The sequence below is a fragment of the Sciurus vulgaris genome (assembly GCF_902686455.1).
Source record: "Sciurus vulgaris genome assembly, chromosome: 11".
Lineage (NCBI taxonomy): Eukaryota > Metazoa > Chordata > Mammalia > Rodentia > Sciuridae > Sciurus > Sciurus vulgaris.
Window position 1 is genome coordinate 51,681,216 of NC_136472.1, and position 24,367 is coordinate 51,705,582.

Sequence of the window (24,367 nt, forward strand, 5' to 3'; positions counted from 1 at the left end):
TGCTCTAATGGTTGCTGCTCTTTCATTAGGTTGCATTTGAAGTGTTAAAAAAAATTAAGTTACTGTGTTTGCTAATGTTTTAGTAAATCATTAGTGTAAGAGTCAAAATGGAAATGTTCCATGGTGCTTATATAGTAAGGTATCAAATTCTTCATTTCAGGTTCAAATGACATAAGAGGTCCATGTATTCTTCCTCCATTTAGAAATATAGTCCAAGTCAAAATGAATTAGTAATGGATATTTCTGCTTAAATTTTCAAAGAAAACATTTTAAGAATTATTAAACAAGACGTCTGAAAAATTAAAATAACAACATGAACTGTCTTATACATACAAGTAGATACAGCTATTTTCATGTCTTAAAAGGAGTAAAATAGTTTTTACACAATATTAATTTTGGAGATTAGGATGTACACACACACATTTAAGTTAATTAAATGGCATGGAGGATCATAAAACAAACATATAATTCATACTGCTGAATTTCCTTCAACTGTTGAGGCCTAACTAACGTGGCTGTAACACCAGGATAGATCAGGGTAATTAATCAGTGTCAAATAGATATAAAATGACTGATGTTGAGAGTGGGTATTGTGGTGAGGGCTGAAAAGGCATTCTGGAGCTGAGCTGTATTCTTGGGTTTATCAATGGCAGACAGTTATTAGTATATCACATAGTGCTGCAGCTCAGTCAAGAACAAAACTGATTTCAACTGTTAGACTGTGTTTTTTAAAATTAATTTCTTCCAGAACAATGAAATTTTGTTTTCCCAGAGGAGAAAAGAAAAACACAACAAATTATTCTTATCACTATTAAAGCTAAGAGTTAAAAAATGAATAAAAGTCCTGATTCTTCATCACATAAAAACTTACCATGTGCACATATATTAAAAGAAAGATATAAATAGCCTGATTTTTTTTTTTTTTTTTGTAGTGGTGACTGAACCCAGGGGCACTACCACTGAGTTACATCCCCAGTCCTTTTTATATTTTTGAGACAGTGTCTTCCCAAGTTGGCCAGGCTAGCCTTGAACTTGTGAACCTCCTGCCTCAACCTTCTGAGTAGCTGGCATTATAGCGTGTGCAACTAGGCCCAACCTTATCTTAATTGTATTCTTAAAGCTAAAACACATGAAATGGATCTGGAGTTTTAGAGTAAACTAATTTTAAGTTTGTAAAATAAAATTGTGCATTAATTTTAAAGGAAAAAAAATACCCCACATTGAAAGTAAGTGTTCTCTAACTACTTTAAATCTATTCGTTTTGGGAGGCAAGCCCTTTGGTCCCACAATACTAGAAGTGGTTCAAATATTATTGAGCACTTTTATTTGGAATTATTTTTAGCACTAGGTTGTAAATAAAACAAAAAAAAAACAATATATTTTGTAGTTACATTGTGCTTTTAGCCTAGTGCATTTTAGATGAATTCTTATTATTTTTTTTTTAATGCAAAGTTCTTAGTCTGAGAAATTCTCTATTCTTGTTGCCTTTTCCTGTTTTCTAAATATAGAGTCTACCTCTAAGGATAGATTTACCACTACCAAAAAGAATAAACATTACACACATACACCAACCTAAGCAGAATAACTGCATAGATATGTTTATAATATTTTGCTTGTTAAAATGATTATTGTCATTTGAGTGTGATGGAACATGCCTGTAATCCCAGTAGCTTGGGAGGTTGAGGCAGTAGGATCACAAGTTGAAGGTCTGTCAAGGCAAATTTAGGAGCCCCTGTCTCAAAATATAAAACAAAAAGGGCTGGGGACATAGTTCAGTGGTAGAGCACCCTGGGTTCATATCCAGACTTTAAACAAAAAAAATATTATCTTTTGGGTACCAAAACATGCCTCACATACACAGTAAATTTTTCTAACTAGCTCCTGATTTTATTTAAAAATTCTATACTACATTGAGGAAAAAACTACTCACCTTAAATCCAACTATAGAGAATTCTTTTCAGTCACACAAAGATCAATCTGAACACTAAGTTAGTCAAGTACAACATGAAATCTCTCAGAGGCAAACTGGGCCAACCATAATAGCGACTAGGCTAAATTCCTTTGGCACAGCATCACGCAAACTGACAAGAAGAAATTGAATTTCAATGGCCATGCAATTACTGTACTTATTTATTCAGTCTAATGTTTACAATATACCAAATATCATATCAGATCAAAAAGGAGAGAAAAGTAACTCATCTTCCACTAGAACTCTTTATCACAGCATACTGAGATGTTCCTTAACATATGAAAGCAAATAAATTGATTTGGGAGAACACAGAAGGGAGGAACTAACTTTCTGAGGACAATGAAGAAATATTTACAGAAATGAGTTGCAAAGGGTGAACTGGATTTATTAAGTGATCAGAACCATTTCCTAGGTAGAAGACACTTGAACAAAGGCAGGGAGGAAGAAGACAGGAAAGTTAGCTGAAAAAGGACCAATCTGTATAGCTAGAGCACATGGGCTTATCTGGGGTTGAGAAAGGCTTGGGGTAGAAATGATTAAAAATAATGGCCAGAGTGTAAAGGGTCACACTAAGGAGTTTGTGTTTTCTCCTACAGATACTTCTTGTCCAGTGAAAAGTTTAAAATATTAACTTTGTTAAGGTGTTATTTACACAAAATAAAGTGTGCATATTTTACAGATTATAGTTCAATGTCTTGCCAACATTTGGTCTCTCTCATACATTTACCAGTTTAATGCCTCGAAGATCATCATAAGTTATCTTCCACAAATTTTATAGTTTTAAGCTTTTATATTTAGATTTACAATCCACTAAGTTACTGTGCATGCTAGTTTTGGGGTGTGGTACTAAGAATGGAGATGCACTGTTTTCTTATATGAACACTTAGTTGTTATCAGTGCATTTTGTTGCAAAGACTATCCATTGAAATATACTGCTTTATGTAAAAATTTGATTATACAGAATAGGTGTATTTATGGATTCTCTGTGTCAAATTAATCTATATGTCTGTAGTATACTATGCTATCTGGTAATATAACTTTTTAGATGTTTATAAATCACATAGTATAAGAAATTCAGTAAGTTTCTTTCTCAAAGTTGCTTTGGCTATTTTAGGTCTTTTGCATTTCTATATACATTTTGGAATTAGTTTGTCAATTTCTACAAAACTGGAATTTTGATTGAGACTGCACCGAATCAAAAGCATTTGAGAGAAGTAACCCCTTTACAATACCTGTGTTCCAACTCTTGAGCATTCCTCTTCATTTAATTAGGTTTCTTTAATTTTTTCCCAATTTATTGTTCTAAAGATTTGAGTATATAGGTTTTGCACATATATTATTAAATTTTTATCTCTAAGATTTAAATTTGTCTGATGCTGCTATAAATAATATTGCTTTAAAAATTTAAATTCAACTGTTACTTATTTCTATCTCAATGTATGGAAATATATCTAACTTCTGTAAATAAACCTTATCATGTACCATGAATTTATCAACTCTATAGTTTTGTCAATTCTTTAAGATTTTCTATGTACATAATTATATCTATAAATAATAATCATTTTTTTTTCTTTTTAGTTAACGTTTTTTCATTTCTTAATGGATTGGCTAAGATTTCCAATACAAGAGAGAAGTAGCAGGAGAGTCTGGCCTTGTCCCAGGTTTAGTGGGAACGCATTCAGTCACTATCATTAAGTATGACAACAAATATGGATTCTGTGTGAATGCTTTTATGAGGCTGAAGAAATTCTATTTTCTTTCTAGTTTGCTGTATTCTTCATGAATAGATGCTAAAAATTTTTAGTGCCTTTCCTGAATTGATGTAATCCTGTGATTTCTCTTATTTCATCTGTTAACATTAGGGAACATTTTGTGTGATTTAAAATACTGAGCCAGTCTTGAATTCCTGGGACGAAGCCCCCACTTGGTCACAGTTTATTCTTTTTTACATATTGCTGGATTTAATTTGCTAATATTTTGTTGAGAATTTTTCCATCTATAGTCACAAGGGAATATTGGTCTGTAGCTTCATTTTCTTGTTATATTTTTGTATTTTTGTCTAGCTTTGGTATCAAGTTGATAGTGGACTCAGAAAATTAGTTCTTTTCTATTTCCTAGAAGAGACTGTGTAGAAATGGTGTTATTTCTTAAGTTGTTGGGAGAATTCACAAATAAAGCAATCTCTGTGTACAGAGTTACTTTTTCAAAGGCTTTTAAGAGACTGCCTGTTTTTTGTAGAGAGAATTAACTGGAACATAGGTGGTTGTGTGTGTTATTTATTTATCTGTGTGCCCACTCTTCTGTGTCTTAAAGTATTAGATGTTTGTGGGTCCCCCACTGCTACCAGTTATTACTGCTGCCACTGTGGGATTACCTGAAAACTGTGCATGAAGAAATGGAGAAGAAAAATACAGAAAAGAGTAATGGGATCCTTTCCCATTCTTTAAGCTAGAATAACAGAGTTTCTCCTGGAGCTTTTCTGTCTGTACTGATGCCTTCTTCCAGATTTCAGGCTGTCTAAGGTTCAGCCTGGGGGACACCAGAAGAAAACAAAGCACAAATTTACTACCGGTTTGGTACTTTGCATTCTGGTCTTTTAAAAATTTTTTTCTTCTGGTTTTATAGTTGGCATTCAGTAGAATAAACTGGACAGAATGTGCTTAATTCATCTGACCTGGAACTGCAATTTCAGTGACTTTTTATTGAAAATGGATTTCCCATAGACAGCATTCAGTCAGTCATTGGTTTCACTGAATCTATTTCTGCCTTTTAATTGGCATGCTCACACCATTCACATTTAATATAATTATCAATATGTTTACGTCTACCATTTAATGATCTTCTATTTACCCATCTGTTGATGTTTCTTTTCCCCCTGTCTTCTTTTGAATTGAGTAATATTTAAGGGTCCCACCCTTAAAACCCCACTTAACCTTAAATATCTCCCTAAAGGCCCTACCTCTAATACTCACATTTAGAGGTTAGGGCTTCAACATATGAATCATTAGATCCACAATTCAATCCATAACCATGACTAAGAATAAAACAGAGCCCCTGTTTTTGAAAATTAACTATTATGTACCGTTTACTCACCCCTGATAAATATACAGTTAGCATCAAAATATTGAGAATATTTTACCAAGGAATAGAAAATCTAATTAGGTTATTAATTATACTTTGTGGCTTCATTTTACATTTGTTAGCTGTTGCTTGAGGATTTACAGTGTACATATTTAATTGACTGCAGGATGCCTTCAAACATCAAACTTCATGTACAGTACAAGTAAGAATGTGACAATATATTTTCATTTTCTTATTAATCTTTCTATCATTGTTACATATTTTATTTCCCCATATTTTGAAACTCACAATATTTGCTTTAAATAGCCAATTATCTTTTAAGAAATTAAATAAATGAGAAAACAACCTTCTCTATGTATTCACACATTTACCATTTGTGTCATTTTTCCATTCCTTTATTTAGAACCACATTTTTGCTTTGTGAACTTTTATTTCCACTTGAAAAACCTAGTTTGGCATATCTTGTATTACCAATCTGTAGTTTTTTTTTTTCCCCCCTCTGAAAGAGTATGTTTCTCCTAGATACAGAATCTAGATTGGCAATTTCTTTCAGTACCTTGAAAACATCATTTGAATATCATCTGATTTTAAGGAGTTTCTGTTAAGTATTTTGAGGTTATTTTCTCTTTGTACCTCTCTATATATAATGGTTTACTTTTCTTGAGCTCATGTTAAGGGTTTTTAGTATTTTAAAAATCTCTGCTGATCAACAATTTGTTTATGATGGATGTTGGTAGTTTTTTGTGTGTCTCTGTGTGTGTTTCTCACAAAATTTCTTAAATCTGGATTAGAGTTCTTATCAAATGTAAGAAAATTTGGTCACTTATTTCATCAACTATATTTTCTGTCCCTATAAGTCTTTCTTTTCACCCCTTTTTCTTCCACCTTCTTTTAGGGACTCCTATTATCACCCTTAGGATAGTGCTTGATATTCTGTGAATATTGTTTGAATGCAGTTTTTAAAAAATCTTTTTTCTTTTCTGCTTCATTTTGATACATTTTACTGTTATATCTTCAAGTTCATTCATCTCTTCTTTTGCCACTAATTCCATCAAATGTCATTTTCACTTCAGATATTGCAGAAGTTCCATTTGTATTTAAATTATTTGATATTCTCCTTGCTATATTCATAAAAATGTAGTTAATATTTATTTCAACATACTTACTTGTAAATTCTATCATTTCAGGTTCTGTTTCTACCAAGTGATATTTTCTGGCATTCAATGTCTGATTGAATGCTAGACATCAAGAATTTTATGTTCCTGAGTGTCTAAGTTTTACTGCTTTCCTTTGTTGCCACTAACTTAAGTTTTAGTTTTTTCCTTTCAATGCTCATTTTTAAGCTTTGGTAAAAAACATTTACATAACTGTTACATAAATCCAAATGCAGTCTCTTTGGACTACATTCAGTAGATTCCAGAAGGACCATGCCCTAGAGGAAAAATTAGGGCTACCTTTTAAAAAAAATGAGCTGGGAAAAATGGTTACTATAAAGAAGCAACATTTTCAAGTTTCTAAACATCAGTGCAATGCAAATAATAGAGCTACAGAAAAACAAAAACAAAAATTAAGGATCTAAAAGAACTTCATTTGTGTTTACCTTGCTTCAGTTTTGCTGTATTCAAGTATTCTGGAGACAGAAATGACACTATCAAGGTCTTACTTCCATAGCACTGCAGCTTCAAAGCGAGAAAATGACAAGCTGCAGCTTTTTTCTAGTAGTGTTTATTTGCATCGATTATTCAATTTATGCATTAATAGTGAAACCAAAACTATCTTGGAGTTTTATGAAATAGAAACAGATTAGAAAAATGACCCCTTAAAGTTCACCATTCAGCTCGATCAAATTTTAACCTTCTCTCCTAGCTCCTTCAATTTCATTTTTGTGCACACATGTTGTAGGAAAGACTGTTCAGAATACATGCCTAGGGGAAAAAAATTGCTGGCACATTTAGACCTAACTTAATGGCATCAAACTGTTCCTTCAATTACACCCACTAAAACTACCAGCAAAAAAGCATGAAAATTTTATTGGGCTACATTATTGCCAGCACTTGGCATTGTTAAATTTTATGTATTTTTTTTCCCACCAAACTGATGGACGAGAAAGTGTCTCATGGTTCTAGTTACTTAGCCTCTCCCTGAGTTACTAATGATATGGGGCCTCTTTCCATTGAATCTTGTATAATCAGCATTCCTGTCCTCCAGAAGGCTTTCAATTAAGGTGCGATAAGTCTTTTATTATATAAAGAGATTTAAAAATTTAATAATCAAATTCTAATTTTTAGAGTTAAGTGTGTGGCATATAACTATAGGTGCAATAATAACTATAAGTGAACCATCAAAGGAGTGTAGAATTTGATCAGCCCTTGAACTGTGTAAGATGTAAATGAACAGGAGATACTGGAGAGAACTCTAGATAAATACATACTGACTACAGAAGTATAAAGATATTCTCTTTATACTTCTATAGGTGATATTTCTATTTAATCATTTAGAAATGAAAATATTTTCCTTTAGTTATGTTTGTATCTTATTAAATACTAGTTATTACCTACAGAAATGTTTTGGAATTACTTTGTGGTATTTTTGAGGCATATAATATTCCCTATTAGGCACAAATTAAGTTAAAATTAAAATTAAAAATAATCTTAAAGTACATCTTTAAATGATATGCTAAAATTTATGTAGATGGTAAGTTCTAAGAATATCTTAGATCTGTTATATGAAGTATAGTAGGCAAGTAAAAAATGGCTGAAAAATGAATATTGTTTTCTTTCTCACCTGCTTTAACTGAAAATGGCTTTTCCAGTAGAAATACTGTTTGTTTCCAGTGTGTTTTGGTACTCTGGGGGCCCGTGGAGAACATGACCTGCATTGGTAAAGTTCAAAAGTATCTGATGAACAGGATTTTTAATATCATGGTACATTAATCTACTAAATCAAGTACAAGCTCCAATTGCTTACAACAGCAAAATGCTTATGATCAAACACCTTGGGGCACAAAAATAAAATACAATGTACTCTGCATAATTAATTCTTATGAATAACTCATGATACTTACCCTGTTGTGGCAATTTTTCTCAAAATATATATCAAAGTAGCCAGCAATTGCCTGTTTTAAAAAAAAGAATATAAATGACCATTAAACCAATTACATGATATAATTAGTCTCTTAAGACATGGCAAATTAAAAACCACTTCAAAGACCAGATACCTCTTAAACTTATGAGAAGTCATTATCCTGGGAAAGATGTAAAAATGAAGTAATACGACTTGTCTTTTCGCCACAGAAACACACAACACAGGTAAAAAGGCTAATCGATCAATATATGTATTTTATTAGAAAAATGATCAAGCAGACTACAAAGGTGAGAGCAGGGAAAGGGAGGGTTTTGGCTAGTTCCTGGATGACTGTACTCGCCAACTGAGATGCTGATGTCTGAGTTAAGCCCCTCTGGACCCTCCAGCTCTAGTGAGGCCTCCAGACAATGGAGGTGCAGGACAGACCCCAAGACTAACCAGCAGAAGCACCAGTCAGCTAAGTTCTGTCCAGAATGCAGGATCATAAGTGACTGTGTCTTCAAGCTACTACATCTTAGGATGGGTTAATGCATAGCAATAAACAATGGAAATGTATTCTTTAACAAAGCCAGTTCATGTAATTTCTTCTGAACTAGTGAATTCAATTTGAAAGTCAAGTACTAAGAATATTTTCATGATGGAATCAAGAAATAATTTTTAAAATGTTACCTATTTTCTGAAAATATAAACAAATAATAGTACTCATAAAACTTATGTTTAAACAAATACCCAAAGGAAAACCTCCAAAGTTAACTCCAAGGGTCCCAATAGAAATTAATATTCAGATGAATATACACTTTAAAATCTAAATTAGTCATTCCTTTTCTTTCATTAATGGAAGAAACCAGCTTGACATATTCTATTTTCAAAAAATGGCATTAAATTAAGCTTAAAAAGTGTTAAAAACCAGATATTGATTATTGAAAACTCACTACAAAGCTAATTTGTGTACTCTGCTGCTTTTGCTAAGAATGTGAGGTTTTATTGACTTGTAGGGTTAATATAGATTGGGTCCAAAGCAAATTCAATATATAACCTTGAAGTTCATTACATATTAGATACCAGAAAGAATTGAAATATTATTTATAATAATGCCAAACAGAGGTATAAAGTCCTGAGCTCCAGATTATGTTCTTAAACTTATTCACATATACCTGTGTGGTTCACTATTATATTCTTAGTCCCCAGAGCAGTGCCAAGTCCACAGTACACAATAACTATTTGCTGAATGAATGTGCTTATTATACATAATTCTATTATAGTATTCACCACATATATTACAGTCCTTCCTATCAGATTGCAGTTTATTTAAGAGCAGGACCAAGGTATAACTCATATTTATATGCCCCCCACCTAGGACAATGTTACAGTCGGTTCTCAAAAAAATTTAATAAAATTTTAATTCTTTGTTCTCTTAAATATAGCTAGACTTACTATGTAGCCAGGATAATTTAATAAGTAACTGTCCTTTGCATTTTAAGTTACTGCAAATTAACGTATACACCAATAGAAATGAACATAAGCTAAAGCAGAAAATTTATAAAAGAAAAATCAAATGATTAATAAGCATGTGAAAAAATGCTTGACCTATGTAGAAAAAAAATACAATTCTCTATGGAAAAAAAGGGGCTGAATGTTGAGCTAATCGTTAATGGCCAATGATTTAATAAATCATGAAAATACAATGGAACTTCTGAGGCGATTCCAGGTTGATGGGTGCATCCATGTGCCAGCAGAGTGGTGCAGCATACCTCTATGAGGACGGATCTCCTGGCATGGGATCCTATCATTTCCTTTATAATAAACAAGTAAAAGTACAGTGTTTCCTTGAATTCTGGGAAGTATTACAGAAAATGATCCATACAGAGAAGGATGCTGTAGGAACTCTTGATTTGTAGCCAAGTTGGACAGAATTGTGGGTAACCTGGAGACCCACTACGCATGTGCAACTGGTGTCTGAGGAGGGAGATAGTCTGTGGGACTGAGTCCTTAACCTGTGGAATCTGCTCTAAATTGGGTAGTGTCAGAACACTCGGTTGATGTCAAAAAGAATTGGAGAAGTGGTCATTGGTGTGAAAAACCCAACCATATGGTATTGGAAGTGTTGCCAATAGAGAGAACTGTTTTTACTGGATATACTATTTGGCCATCAGAAGTACTCTTTAGGTTGCTGGGCTCAGTGGTTCAAGTCTGTAATCCCAGTTGCTTGAGAGGCTAAGGCAGGTAGATGGTAGGTTCAAAGCCAGCCTCAGCAATTTAGTGAGATCCTGTCTCAAGAAATGAAACAGGCAAATGCCAGAATTTCATTCTTCTTTAAAGCTGAGTAATGCTAAGTGAAATAAGCCAAACCTAAACAACCAAAGGCTAAATGTTTTCTCTGATATGTGGATGCTAATTCACATGGGGGGTGCGCAGGGAAGAATAGAGTTACTTTATATTAGGTAGGGGGAGTGAAGGGAGGGGAGGGGAATGGGAAAGGAATGAAAGTAGAGTGAAACAGTCATTATTACCTCATGTAGATATGACTGCATGACTGATGTGATCCTACAATATACATAATCAGAAAAATGTGAGATTACACTTCATTTATGTATGACCTATCAAAATGTATAAATGCATTCTACTGTCAAGTACAACTAATTAGAACAACAACAACAACAACAAAAAAGGGATGGGGATGTGGCTTAGTATAAGCACACCCTTGAGTTTAATTACCAAAAAAAAAAAAGTAATTAAATAGTGACTGATTTGGAAAAATAGTCACGATATACTACTAGATGAAAAGCATCTTGATAGGTAGTATGTATGTTATGGGCACATGTTGTATGTTGTGCAAATGTGAATATGTTATATATTTTATATATGTATGTGTTAGATTTGGAGTATTCACATTCTTTGTGCTTACCTATATTTATACTTCCAACAAGAATGAACAGCTTCTATGAAAATGTTATTTTTAATAATATTTATAATACCACATGGATAGGCAGTCGATTCAACTATTACCTTTGTCTCAATTCCCACAGTCCCCTTCTGCCCATCACTCATCTTTATACCCTCAAGGGCTAACATGTAGTGGGAACTAAATGAATTTTGAAAATAAAAGTTACTTCCAAGTAGCAATTCTACAAAACCAGTATTTTCCAATGAAGAGATTTGCAAAACAGAACTGAGAGAAAGAATAGAGGAGAAAAGATAATGGGATAGTTATAGTTATAAGAATTATCAAAATACATGAAAATATTAAAGACTTTTAGACCCAAGTTTGAAATGCATAGGATACATGAAGAGAAACATGTTTTAATTCTGGTAAAAAAAAAAAAAAAAAAAAAAAACAGACAAGCAATACTGTGGTAGAATAATTATAGAATTATAATCATAGAACATAGGTCTGAAGAAGACAGGCTAATACATGAGTTTATGACATTAAAAAATATGCAGAAGATTTGAGAATATAAGATATATTGTCTTTCAATCCCCAAAGAAGAAACTAATCTTCCTCTAGCCCACCAAATAGAGTGGAAGAAATATTTGCCAATTTTGGATCACCAGAAACCAAAGATAGGCCTCCAGAAAAATGGGAAAAATAAAAATGTAAGATTTATACCATAGTTTCTTTATCCATTCATCTGTTGAAGGGCATCTAGGTTGGTTCCACAATCTAGCTATTGTGAATTGAGCTTCTATAAACATTGATGTGGCTATATGACTATAGTATGCTGATTTTAAGTCCTTTGGGTATAAACCCAGGAGTGGGAGAGCTGGGTCAAAAGGTGGGTCCATTCCAAGTTTTCTGAGGATTCTCCACACTGCTTTCCAGAGTGGCTGCACCAATTTGCAACTCTACCAGCCATAAAGAATAATAATATTGTGGCATTTGCAGATAAATGGTGGAATTGGAGAAAATCATGCTAAGTGAAATAAGCCAATCCCAAAAAACCAAAGGCTGAATGTTTTCCCTGATAAGTAGATGATGATATATGGTTGGGGGGTGAGAAAGAATGGAGGAATTTAGATTACGTAGAGGAAAACAAGGGAGGGGGGTATGAAAAATGGTGGAATAAGACAGACATCATTACCCTATGTACATGTGTGATTACACAATGTAGATTCATACCATTTGTGTACAACCATAGAAACGAAATGATGTACCCCTTTTGTGTACAATGAATCAAAATGCAGTCTGTAAAAAATTAAAAAAAAAATGAAAGATTTAATTACTTTTGGCCATGAGTTCTTGAAAGGGATCTTTGACAGAGATAAATCTGCACCTACATTCTAGTATGGTTCCCTCTGATGTGTACCACATAGGCTCTGACTCCTTGAACAGTTTTATATTCCTAAGGACATTTGGTTTAGAGTAATACTAGAATCAGTTCCTTTAGCACATATTAAGTAGAAAGCAGAAATTTGAGGTAAGTTAGGTAGAGATTTACCTGGAACTAAAATTATTCACAGATGATACTTCAGATAATTACTATTCATATGACTCAGAAAGCGTCACACTCTAGCTCTGAAAAACCATTTCTCATTTTAAAAGGGTATTCATTCTCAAACACAAAAAAGATTAGAATGTCCCTTAAAAGACAGGGCTTTCTTTACTTTTTGCTTGATACAAGTTTCCCCTTATCCATGGTTTTGCTTTCTGTTTGTTATCCAGGGTCAACCACAGTTTGAAAATAGTAAATAAAAAATTCCAGAAATAATTCATGAGTTTTATATAACTTATATTATGGTATAGTTACAACTCTCCTGTTTTTATTGTTGTTAATCCCTTATATACCACATTTTCTCCCCCAGTACTGGGGACTGAACCCAGGGATGCTCTACCACTAAGCTACATCTCCAGTCCTTTTTATTTTTTATTTTAAGATAGTATCTTGCTAAGTTGCCAAGGCTGGCCTTGAATTTGCAATCCTCCTGATTCAGCATCCTGTTAACTGGGATTGTAGGCATGAGGTACCATGCCTGGCACTGGCCTAATTTAAAAATTAAACTTTCTAATATGTATGTACATACAGGAAAATACACAGTACACATAGGGTTTGATACTATCTATGTTTCAGGAATCCACCAGGGGTCTTGAAACATCTCTCTCAAAGATAAAGGGCTGGGGGAACTATTGGATAAGTGATTCTTAATAGAGATAAGAGAAAAAAAACCTTTAAACTTGACATGGAACCATATAAACCAACTGACCTAAGATTAGTGTTTTTATTTCTGCAGAGCCAATTGAAAGCAACAGTGATATAACCAATAAAATATATCAGCTGATTATAAAGAACAAAAATATCTTGTCTTGAAAGCATAACATGTTACTATTGTTTAACTTATAGTTTTAGGACCTTGTTATCATTTTGACAGGTTATCTTTGGTCTCTTTACATGTTAATTTCAATGAACTTGTATTCTCCCAATGGAAATCATTCAAATATAAGAATTAACAATCATAAGAAATAGGAAATGATGACTAATAGGTAAATAGCAATAAAGAACGAGTTGCAAGTGGTCATGTGCTTGGCAAATATCAGATAGGTTTAGGCCTAATCACAGAATAAGCTTCTCTTTTGTCCCATATTAGCATCTTATCAGGGGGACTGGGAATTGCTGAGGGGAAAAAAAACAAATAAACCAGCATTAAGATCAAGCTGAGTTAATCTGTAAAGATAAGATGGTAGGTAAATAAAATTTCACTGAATTATCTGAGAGTCAGAAAAATAACTCCCTGAGACTAAGAGAAGGGTGACTGAGTGGTAAATAATCACAAAAATAAAAACTATAATGATAGAAGAAAACAGAATGAAAGGAAAATACATGCACATTTCTGGGATATTTAAGCACTCTTGAAATTTGTTGAGACTCTCCCACAATTACACTGGTGCACACAGGAAAATAAGCTTCTAGCTTTACTGTGTATTCTAAATGTATTTAAGCATTAGAACACAGTTGTAGAATGAGCTATCCAGCTTTTTTGTGGATTTCAAAAAAGAAAATAACCACAGCATCTGTAAAGTGAATCATTTAGAAATCTGCTTTAAGTCACATTTTGCATGTTTATTCCATATGTATAAAAGTAAATGCAGTTCATTTTATACATGTTCACTTGAAGAACAATAACTTAGAATAAAAACACATTACTCGTTTCACGTATTTTGATGTGACTAGTCTTTAAATCGTGTGTAACAGAATGGCAGCCAATGAAATAAGATCAGACTAGACCTTGTGAGGAAGAAGGAAATTAAAAATTATCATTATCACTATCACCTGCAGGGAGTAATTCATCATTTCTGTTCTTCATTGGTATCATGTTCCAACAGCGTGTGGTTACAGCAGATACAATTAGGCAGCTGGCCACAGAAGTAGGAGGATAATGTGCTTTTGATGGAGTTTATCCAAGCATGGAGATAGAGTGCTTGTAACCCACACAGCAGAATCACTATGACAAAAATACAATTCGTTTTTTGTTGGAGTATTTCTTTCAAAATCTTAATATGGAATTTAAACGCCAACTGATGTTGACTATGAAGCAAACAAAGAATAAGCAGATAAAAGGCATAAAAATGCTTATTATGGCTTACATCATCATGTATAAAACAAAACCAGATGAAAATACAAACATAAGCCATATAAGTTACTGCATGTGTAAGTGTAAACTCTGCTAGTAATAATTGGTGTCCACATTCAACAAATGTGAGAATTATAATTTCTTTCCAATATTAACTATACCTTAAATTATACCCTTTCTTCTTCAATTAATTTTCTATTTCATTCCAAAAGAAAATTTGCATTTTTGCTTTTCTTTCATGACTCCTCTAGGGAACAATAGACATTAAGTGCCATATAACTCCCAAGGGATAATGCCAGATTGAGTGGTGTTTAGAAACACACCGAGCAATATGTAAGCAGCAAAACAGACAAAAGGTCTAAAAGTACAAAAGACACTTTAACTGAAGTACTCAATACAATTCATTTTTTTATTTACTTAAATTCCCAGACAATAACTGAATCTCCATCTGAATTTATTTGGGCTGTTCCCTTCTAATTTCGAAACTGCTTATTAGTGATTTTAGGGGGCAAAATGAATCATCTGTTTTGAGTCTGAGACACAAGTTTAAAAAAAAGAGAGAGAAAGAGAGAGATGGAGGTCTTGCTATGTTGCCAGGCTGGTGCCAAACTCCTGGGTTCAAGTGATTCTCCTGCCTCAGTCTCTCTATTATCTGGGACAAGAGTGAGCCACCATGCCCTGCTAAAACACAAGTTTTTGACATTTTATAAATTGATATTTGACATGCCTTAATTGCCCTACATTTCTTTTTCCCAATAAACACATAGTCAATATTCAGTGAGTTATCAATATTTTAACTTTTTAGAAAACTTTAAATGTATAATGCACAAGTAGAACAGTGCATTATAAATGTACATCATGGTGAATTTTCAAACTAAATACAGCTGTGAAACTCACTTTCAGATTAAGAAATAACACCTCAGCCCTCTGGTGGACTGTTTACTTAGTCAATTCTAGGCATTTCCAACTCCACAGAGTAACCACTATCAGATTGCAGATGTGATCAGTTTTCTCTGTTAGTATACTACAACATAAATGGCATAATACATTGTGTAGTCTTTTCTGTCTGGTTGTTTTTCCTAATATTGTTTGTGAGATTCATCTCTACTGCTGCATGCTATTGTGACCATTCATTTTCATGGCTATAGATAAAGGTGAGTATAGTAGCCTCCCTTTATCCACAGGGGATACATACCAAGATGCCAGTGGATGCCTCAAACTGAGTACTAAGCCCTACACATACTGTTTTTTTTTTCCCCATAAATACATACCCGTGATAAAGTTTAATTTACAAATAAGGCATGGAAGAGATTAGCAATACAATAATATACTATAGAATAATTTATGTGAATGTGGTCTCTCAAAATAGTTCATGTTCTCACCCTTCTTGTTATCTCTGGTAACTGAAATCGTGGAAGGTAAGACCTCAGGTAAGAGGGAACTACTGTATTCAACTTATCCAGTTTACTGCTGACAGATATTTGAAAAGTTCTAAGTTGCAAGTTTTACAAACAGTGCTGTTATGAACTTCTAGTACATGTCATTGGTGAACTATGAACTTGTGGTTGTTGGGTATGTACCTAGGAGTGGAAGTACTGGGTGCAGATTTTTGCTATTTTTGTTAATCATTATGACCTGCTTTCCATCTGGGACTTCCATCAGGGACTGCTTTCTGTCTGCCTAATGCCCTTTAATATCTCCCTTCAGTAAAGGTTTCCTGGGTCAAATGCTCTCCTTTCTCTTTTAAATTTTATTTTTGGTATTCTGAAAATATTCCCTATTCAGCTTCAGCTTGATTTAAAGAAGATATTTTGGTAGGGCAGTGTTGGCAGTTATCTTCTTTCAGTGCAATGAAGATGCCATTGTTCAAGTGCCTTCTATCTTTTTGACTCCACGGTTTCTGTGGAAAATTCATCTACTAGGCCTGAACCCTGCACCGAGGCTGGGCGCCATCAATGGTCAGTTGCAGCCATGGAGCCAGACGGTGAGTGAGTCAGGCCGCCTGCATCACAGAGCTAGCTGACGGGCACCCAACCTGCCTGCATTGCAGAGCTAGCCAGTGGGCTGCCAGCCCACCCAACCACCAGGCCGAACTCGGACACCATCACTGACTGACCCTGCCAAACCCCTAAACCGAGGTCCAGCGCCATCACTGAGCGACGACGCCCGACCACCACGTCGAGGTCAGTCACCATCGTGGAGCAAGCCGGCAGACCAGCCAGCTTGCCTGCATCGCAGAGCTATCCAGAGGCTTCTTTATAGGCTGGTGTAGGCATTTTGAATTATTCCTGAGGGCATGGCCATCATCATTGGAAGGGCAGCTCCTTCCTGAGACACCTTTAGGAGGCTAGAGGACCTTTGACAAGACCCAGGAGTCAAGAAGAGGAGGTATTGAGAGACTCTGGACCAACTCAGAGCTACAGGGTGAGACTCTCCAACTGGGCAGGCTCCCCGGATGGGGCAGTAGTCCTGAAACGCAGGGAACTTGATGGAGTAGGGTGGCCCAGTGAGACTCCCCTGCTGAGGCCGAGAACCCAGTCAACCAGGAGCATTGCAAAGGAGGGCCACACAGCGAGAAGCTTCGACGCAGAGTGAGGGTCCCAGGTCCAGGCAGGTAGCTCCGGTCCCCAGGGAACGTAGCAGAGGAAGGCTGCTCAGAGAGGGAGGCCTCGCAGGACCAGGTTCCCCAGTCCAAGCGGTAGGTTGGGAACCCTGGGAACGTCGCAGAGGAGGTCTGCCCAGTCCAGATGGTAGTTTTGGACCAAAGGGAACTTCTCGGAGAGCTGCCTAGCGCAACTTCCCCACCGGGTGAGTCTTCCCTGCTGGGTGAGGCTTTCCCACCAGGGCAACAGAACCATAGACACAGGCCCAGATCAGATGTGCCCCAGTCTGCAGTCCAGTCCCCCTCTGGCTGACCATCAGTCAACAAGTAGAGGCGCCTCTGCCCACCGACAGGGAATATACCCCACCTGAAGGCCATCACCCCTAGAGGGGCAACTTCCTAGTGGAGCACCAGATTATCAAGTTCCTCCAAGAATTCAGGCTACTGAAGGCTAAGAGGTGAGTTACTGGAAATCTACAGAGACAATATTAGTTGACAGAGGAAATCTGCAATATCTCAGAGTTTCATTACTAGAGGGGTAGATACCTGAACAATATGAGAAATCAAGGGAAGAAAATGTCCCAAACAAACCTAGATGCTATATCAATAACCCAATGACAGCATGGCAGAAGAAATGTCAGAAAGGGAGTTCAGAATGTACATAATTAAAATGATCAGAGAAGCAAACAAGGAGATGAAAGAGCAAATGCAGATATTGAATGATCACACCACTCAACAATTAAAAGAGCAAAGGCAGGAAGCAAAATATTTCAATAAAGAGTTAGAGATACTGAAAAAAAAAAAAAAAAAAAAAAAACCAGACAGAAATCCTTGAAATGAAGGAAACAATAAACCAAATTAAAAACCCCACAGAAAGCATAACCAATAGGATAGAACACCTGGAAGACGAAACCTCATACACTGAAGACAAAATACTTAAAAGTTGAAAACAAAGTTGACCAGAGAAGATGGTAAGAAATCATGAACAGAATCTACAAGAATTATGGGATATCATGAAAAGGTCAAAATTAAGAATTATTGGGATAGAGGAAGGCACAGGAAAACCAAAGGAATGAACAATTTATTCAATGAAATAGTATCAGAAAATTTCCCAAATCTGAAGAATGAAATGTAAAATCAAGTACAAGAGGCTTATAGGACTCCAAATATACAAAATTACAACAGACCCACACCAAGGCACATTATAATGAAAATACCTAACATACAAAATAAAGACAAAATTTTAAAGGCTGCGGGAGAAAAAAATCAAATTACATTTTGGGGGAAATCAATACAGACATCAGGAGATTTTTCAACCCAGACCCTAAAACCTAAAAGGGCTTGGAATAACATTTTTCAAGCTCTGAGAGAAAACAGATGCCAACCAAGAATCTTATACCCAGCAAAACTTACCTTCAGATTTGACAATGAAATAAAATCCTTCCATGATAAACAAAAGATAAAAGAATTTACAAAAAGAAAGCCAGCACTACAGAATATTCTCAGCAAAATATTCCATGAGGAAGAGATGAAAAACAATGATGTAAATCAGCAAAGAGAGGAACTACCCTAAGGGAAACCAAACTAGTTTTAACAAACTAAACCAAACCAAACAAAACAAAAAAAACCAAAAACGAGCCAAATGACTGGGAATACAAATCATATCTCAATAATAACCTTGAATGTAAATGGCCTGAACTCCTCAATCAAAAGACATAGACAGGCAGATTGGATGAAAAAGAAAGATCCAACAATTTGCTGCCTCCAAGAGACTCATCTCATAGAAAGAGATACCCATAGATTAAAGGTGAAAGGATGGGGAAAAACATACCACGCACATGAAATCAGCAAAAAAGCTGGAGTATCCATCCTCATATCAAATAATGTGGACTTCAAGCCAAAGTTAGTCAGAAGGGATAAAGAAGGACATTTCATACTGCTTAAGGGAAGTATAAAGCAGCAAGACATAACAATCATAAATATCTATGCTCCAAACAGTGGCTCATCTATATACATCAAACAAATCCTTTTAAATTCCAGAAATCAAACAAACCTCAACACAATAATACTAGGTGATTTTAACACACCTCTTTCACCACTGGACAGATCCTCCAAACAAAAATTGAACAAAGAAACCATAGATCTCAATAACACAATCAATAATTTAGACTTAAAGGACATATATAGAATATACCATCCAACAAAGAGCAAATACACTTTCTTCGCAGCAGCACATGGATCCTTCTCTAAAATAGACCATATATTATGCCAAAAAGCTACTGTTAGCAAATACAAGAAGATAGAGATACTACCTTATATTCTATCAGATCATAATGGATTGAAACTAGAAATAAATGACAGAATAAAAAAAAGAAACTACTCCAACACCTGGAGATTAAATAATATGCTATTGTATGATGAATGGATAACAGAAGATATCGGGAGGGAAATAAAAAAATTCTTAGAGGTAAACGAGAACAAAGATATATCAAAATCTCTGGGACACTATGAAAGCAGTACTTAGAGGAAAATTTATTTCATGGAGCGCATTCGATAAAAGAAAAAAAAAATCAACAAATAAACGACCTAATACTACAGCTCAAAGTCCTAGAAAAAGAACAGAGCAACACCAAAAGTAGTAGAAGACAGGAAATAGTTAAAATCAGAGCAGAAATCAACGAAATTGAAACAAAAGAAACAATCGAAAAACTACCAAAATAAATAGTCGGTTCTTGGAAAAAATAAACAAAATTTATAAACCCTTAGCCACACTAACAGAGAAGGAGAGAGAAAACCAAAATTACTAAAATTCAGAATGAACAAGGAAATATCACAACAGACACAAGTGAAATACAAAACATAATTAGAAGCTATTTTGAAAATCTATACTCCAACAATAGAAAATTTCGAAGACATCAACAGCATTCTAGAGACATATGAATTACCGAAACTGAACCAGGAAGACATACGCAATTTAAATAGATCAATTTCAAGTAATGAAATAGAAGAGGTCATCAAAAGCCTAACAAAGAAAAGTCCGGGACCAGATGGTTTCTCAGCTGAGTTCTACAAAACCTTTAAAGAGCTCATTCCAATATTTCTCAAAGTATTTCATGAAATAGAAGAGGAGGGAACCCTCCCAAACTCACTCTATGAAGCCAATATCACCCTGATACCGAAACCAGACAAAGATACATCGAGGAAAGAAAATTTCAGGCCAATATCCTTAATGAACATAGATATAAAAATTCTCAACAAAATCTTAGCAAATCCCATACAAAAATATATTAAAAAGATTGTGCACCACGATCAAGTGGGTTTTATCCCAGGGATGCAAGGTTGGTTCAACATTCGGAAATCAATAAATGTAATTCACCATATCAACAGACAAATTCAAGAATCACATGATTATTTCGATAGATGTAGAAAAAGCATTTGATAAAATATGGCATCCCTTCATGCTCAAAACACTAGAAGAAATAGGGATAGTGGGAACATCCCTTAACATTGTAAAGGCCATCTATTCTAAGCCCATGGCCAGTATCATTCTAAATGGTGAAAAACTGAAAGCATTCTCCCTAAAAACTGGAACAAGGCAGGGATGCCCTCTTTCACCACTTCTATTCAACATTGTCCGTGAAACTCTAGCCAGAACAATTAGATAGACCAAGGAAATTAAAGGGATACAAATAGGAAAAGAAGAACTCAAACTATCGCTATTTGCTGATGACATAATTATATATTTAGAGGAACTGAAAAATTCCACCAGAAAACTTTTAGAACTTATAAGAGAATTCAGTAAAGTAGCAGGATATAAGGTCAGTGCTCATAAATCTAATGCATTTTTATACATAAGTTATGAATCCTCAGAAAGAGAAGTTAGGAAAACTACCCCATTCACAATAGCCTCAAAAAAAAAAAAAAAAATACTTGGGAATCAATCTAACAAAAGAGGTGAAAGACCTCTACAATGAGAACTACAGAACACTAAAGAAAGGAATTAAAGAAAACCTTAGAAGATGGAAAGATCTCCCATGTTCTTGGATAGGCAGAATAAATATTGTCAAAATGGCCAAAATACCAAAAATGCTATACAGATTCAATGCAATTCCAATTAGAATCCCAATGATGTTTCTTACAGAAACAGAGCAAGCAATCATGAAATTCATCTGGAATAAGAAACCCAGAATAGCTAAATCAATCCTTAGTAGGAAGAGTGAAGCAGGGGATGTCACAATACCAGAACTTCAACTATACTACAAAGCAATAGTAACAAAAACGGCAGGTTATTGGCACCAAAATAGGTAGATCAATGGTACAGAATAGAGGACATGGACACAAACCCAAATGAATACAATTTTCTCATACTAGACAAAGGGGCCAAAAATATGCAATGGAGAAAAAGATAGCCTCTTCAACGAATGGTGCTGGGAAAACTGGAAATCCATATGCAACATAATGAAACTAAATCCCTCTCTCTCACCCTGCACAAAACTCAACTCACAATGGATCAAGGACCTCAGAATCAGACCAGAGACCCTGCATCTTATAGAAGAAAAAGTAGGTCCAAACATTCAACTTGTTGGCTTAGGATCAGACTTCCTTAACAGGACTCCCATAGCACAAGAAATAAAAGCAAGAATCAACAACCGGGATAGATTCAAACTAAAAAGCTTTCTCAGCAAAGGCAATGTGAAGAGAGAGCCTACAGAGTGGGAGAATATCTTTGCCACTCATACTTCAGATAGAGCACTAATTCCAGAATATATAAAGGACTCAAAAATCTCTACACCAAGAATACAAATAATCCAATCAACAAATGGGCTAAGGAAATGAACAGACACTTCACAGAAGATGTATAAGCAATCAACAGATATATGAAAAAATGTTCAACATCTCTAGTAATAAGAAAAATGCAAATCAAAACTACCCTAAGATTCCATCTCACCCCAATTAGAATGGCGATTATCAAGAATACAAGCAAGAATAGGTGTTGGCGAGAATGTGGGGGAAAAGGTACACTCATACATTGCTGGTGGGGGGCAAATTAGTGCAGCCACTCTGGAAAGCAATGTGGAGATTCCTTAGAAAACTTGGAATGGAACCACCATTTGACCCAGCTATCCCACTCCTTGGCCTATACCAAAAGGACTTAAAATCAGCATACTACAGAGATATAGCCACATCAATGTTCATAGCTGCTCAATTCACTATAGCCAGATTGTGGAACCAACCTAGATGCCCTTCAATTGATGAATGGATAAGGAAACAGTGGTGTATATATATATATATATATATATATATATATATATATATATATATATATATATATATATATATATACAATGGAATATTACTCAGCCATAAAAACATAATAAAATTATGGCATTTGCAGGCCAATGAATGAAATTGGAGAATATCATGCTAAGTGAGATAAGCCAATCTCAAAAAACCAAAGGATGAATGATCTTGCTGATAAGGGGATGATGGTACATAATGGGGGGTGGGAGGAGAGCAAGAATGTAGGAAAGAGGCAATGTATAGAGGGAAAAGAGGGGTGGGAGGGATGGGGGGGAAGGAAAAAAACAACAATGAATCAATAACTATTACCCTAGGTAAATGTATGATTACACAAATGGTATGCCTCTTCATGTACAGAGAAACAAGATGTATCCCATTTGTTTACAATAAAAATAAATTAAAAAGAAAATTCATCTACTAGGCGACATATTGGATTTAGAAGGTAATTCCAATGCCTCACCCAAACCCCAGTGACTGCTTTTAAGATTTTTTCCTTGGATTCTGTATTTTTCTAGGATGTGTCCAGGGTTTTATTCCTCAACCCACCATAAAAATATACCCATATATATAGATATACAATTCAACATTTTTAGTATATTCAATGTTGTATGACCATCACTACAATCTAATTTTGGAAATTTTCACCTTTCCAAAAGAAATCCTCTATTTATTCTCCTATCTAGTGCATGTTTACAGAACTATTTTTAACATTTCATACAAATGGAATTATATGGAGATTTTTGGGTATTTTTTTTTTCATTTAGCATGATTACCAGGTTTTATCATCCATGTTGTCTCAGCCCTTCATTCTTTTTTTAATAGGTGAATAATATTCTATTGTATGGATATACCATAGTTTGTCTACCCATTCTTCAGGAGATGGACATCTTAATTGCTCTCCCTTTTTAGATATTGTGAACAATGCTACAATGAATATTTGTGTTGACATGTTTTCTGCCCCACCTCTTAGGAATAAGCCTAGTGTTGAATGAAATTAAAAAATTGTACTACTCAGGTTATTGTGTGTTTTTGAATTATAGCATGTTAAACTTTCAACTGTGTAGAATAATTCTATTTTCTTAATTAAGAAGCCTGCTATCTTCTTAATTATTGTTCGTGATATTTTCACCTTCCTTTTGAGCTCCCATTTAAATACATATCAAATCTTTCCTGGTATCCACTGCATCTCTTGTACTTTCAGTCTCATCCTTCCATGTGCCTGTGCATCTTTCTGGATATTTTCTTCTGACCTGAAATCCAATTTACTGACCTTTCTACACTAACATATGAAGATCTGTTGCTAAACTCATATTTAGTCCAGTTGTAAAATTTTTTTCTCAAATATGCTATTTTAAAAAACACTTCCAGTTCCTTGAACTTAGCAAGTTTGATTCTTTCCAAATCCTTGAGAGAAATAACTAGTATCTGCAGTGCCTGTAGCTGTTTTTATTGTCTACTGTTTCACCTAATGCTTGAAGCATGTTGTCTTATGCCCGGGTATGACTATCTTTGATTGTTTTGAAAATTTTATTTGAAAAACTGCTTATACAAATAATTTGAGGCCTACTATAATCCTCTTATAGAAAGAATTTTAATTTATTTCTGCAAGGAACTTGGGAATATGAGTAAGCTAGGACCATCTTAACCCAACACTGGGGTTTCTGAATATCCTGGACCATCCAGACGACTTGAGCTTGGGCTGCAGGTCAATCCAGGGCTCATTCATCTCTGCTTTACCCTAATTTTGGGTTCACTATTTCAGGATT

At 34.9% G+C, this 24,367-nt stretch overlaps 1 protein-coding gene across 1 annotated transcript in view; it reads right to left on the minus strand.

Moving 5' to 3' along the window:
* Window positions 1-24,367, minus strand: part of PRMT3 (protein arginine methyltransferase 3) — a 132,861-nt gene that overhangs the window by 11,481 nt on the left and 97,013 nt on the right. The window contains exons 14-15 of the mRNA XM_079101862.1: window positions 8,115-8,165; window positions 7,835-7,922 (exon numbers count right to left, since the gene is read on the minus strand). Of these exons, the coding sequence (XP_078957988.1) occupies window positions 7,835-7,922; window positions 8,115-8,165 (139 nt within the window). The remainder of the gene's footprint in view (window positions 1-7,834; window positions 7,923-8,114; window positions 8,166-24,367) is intronic.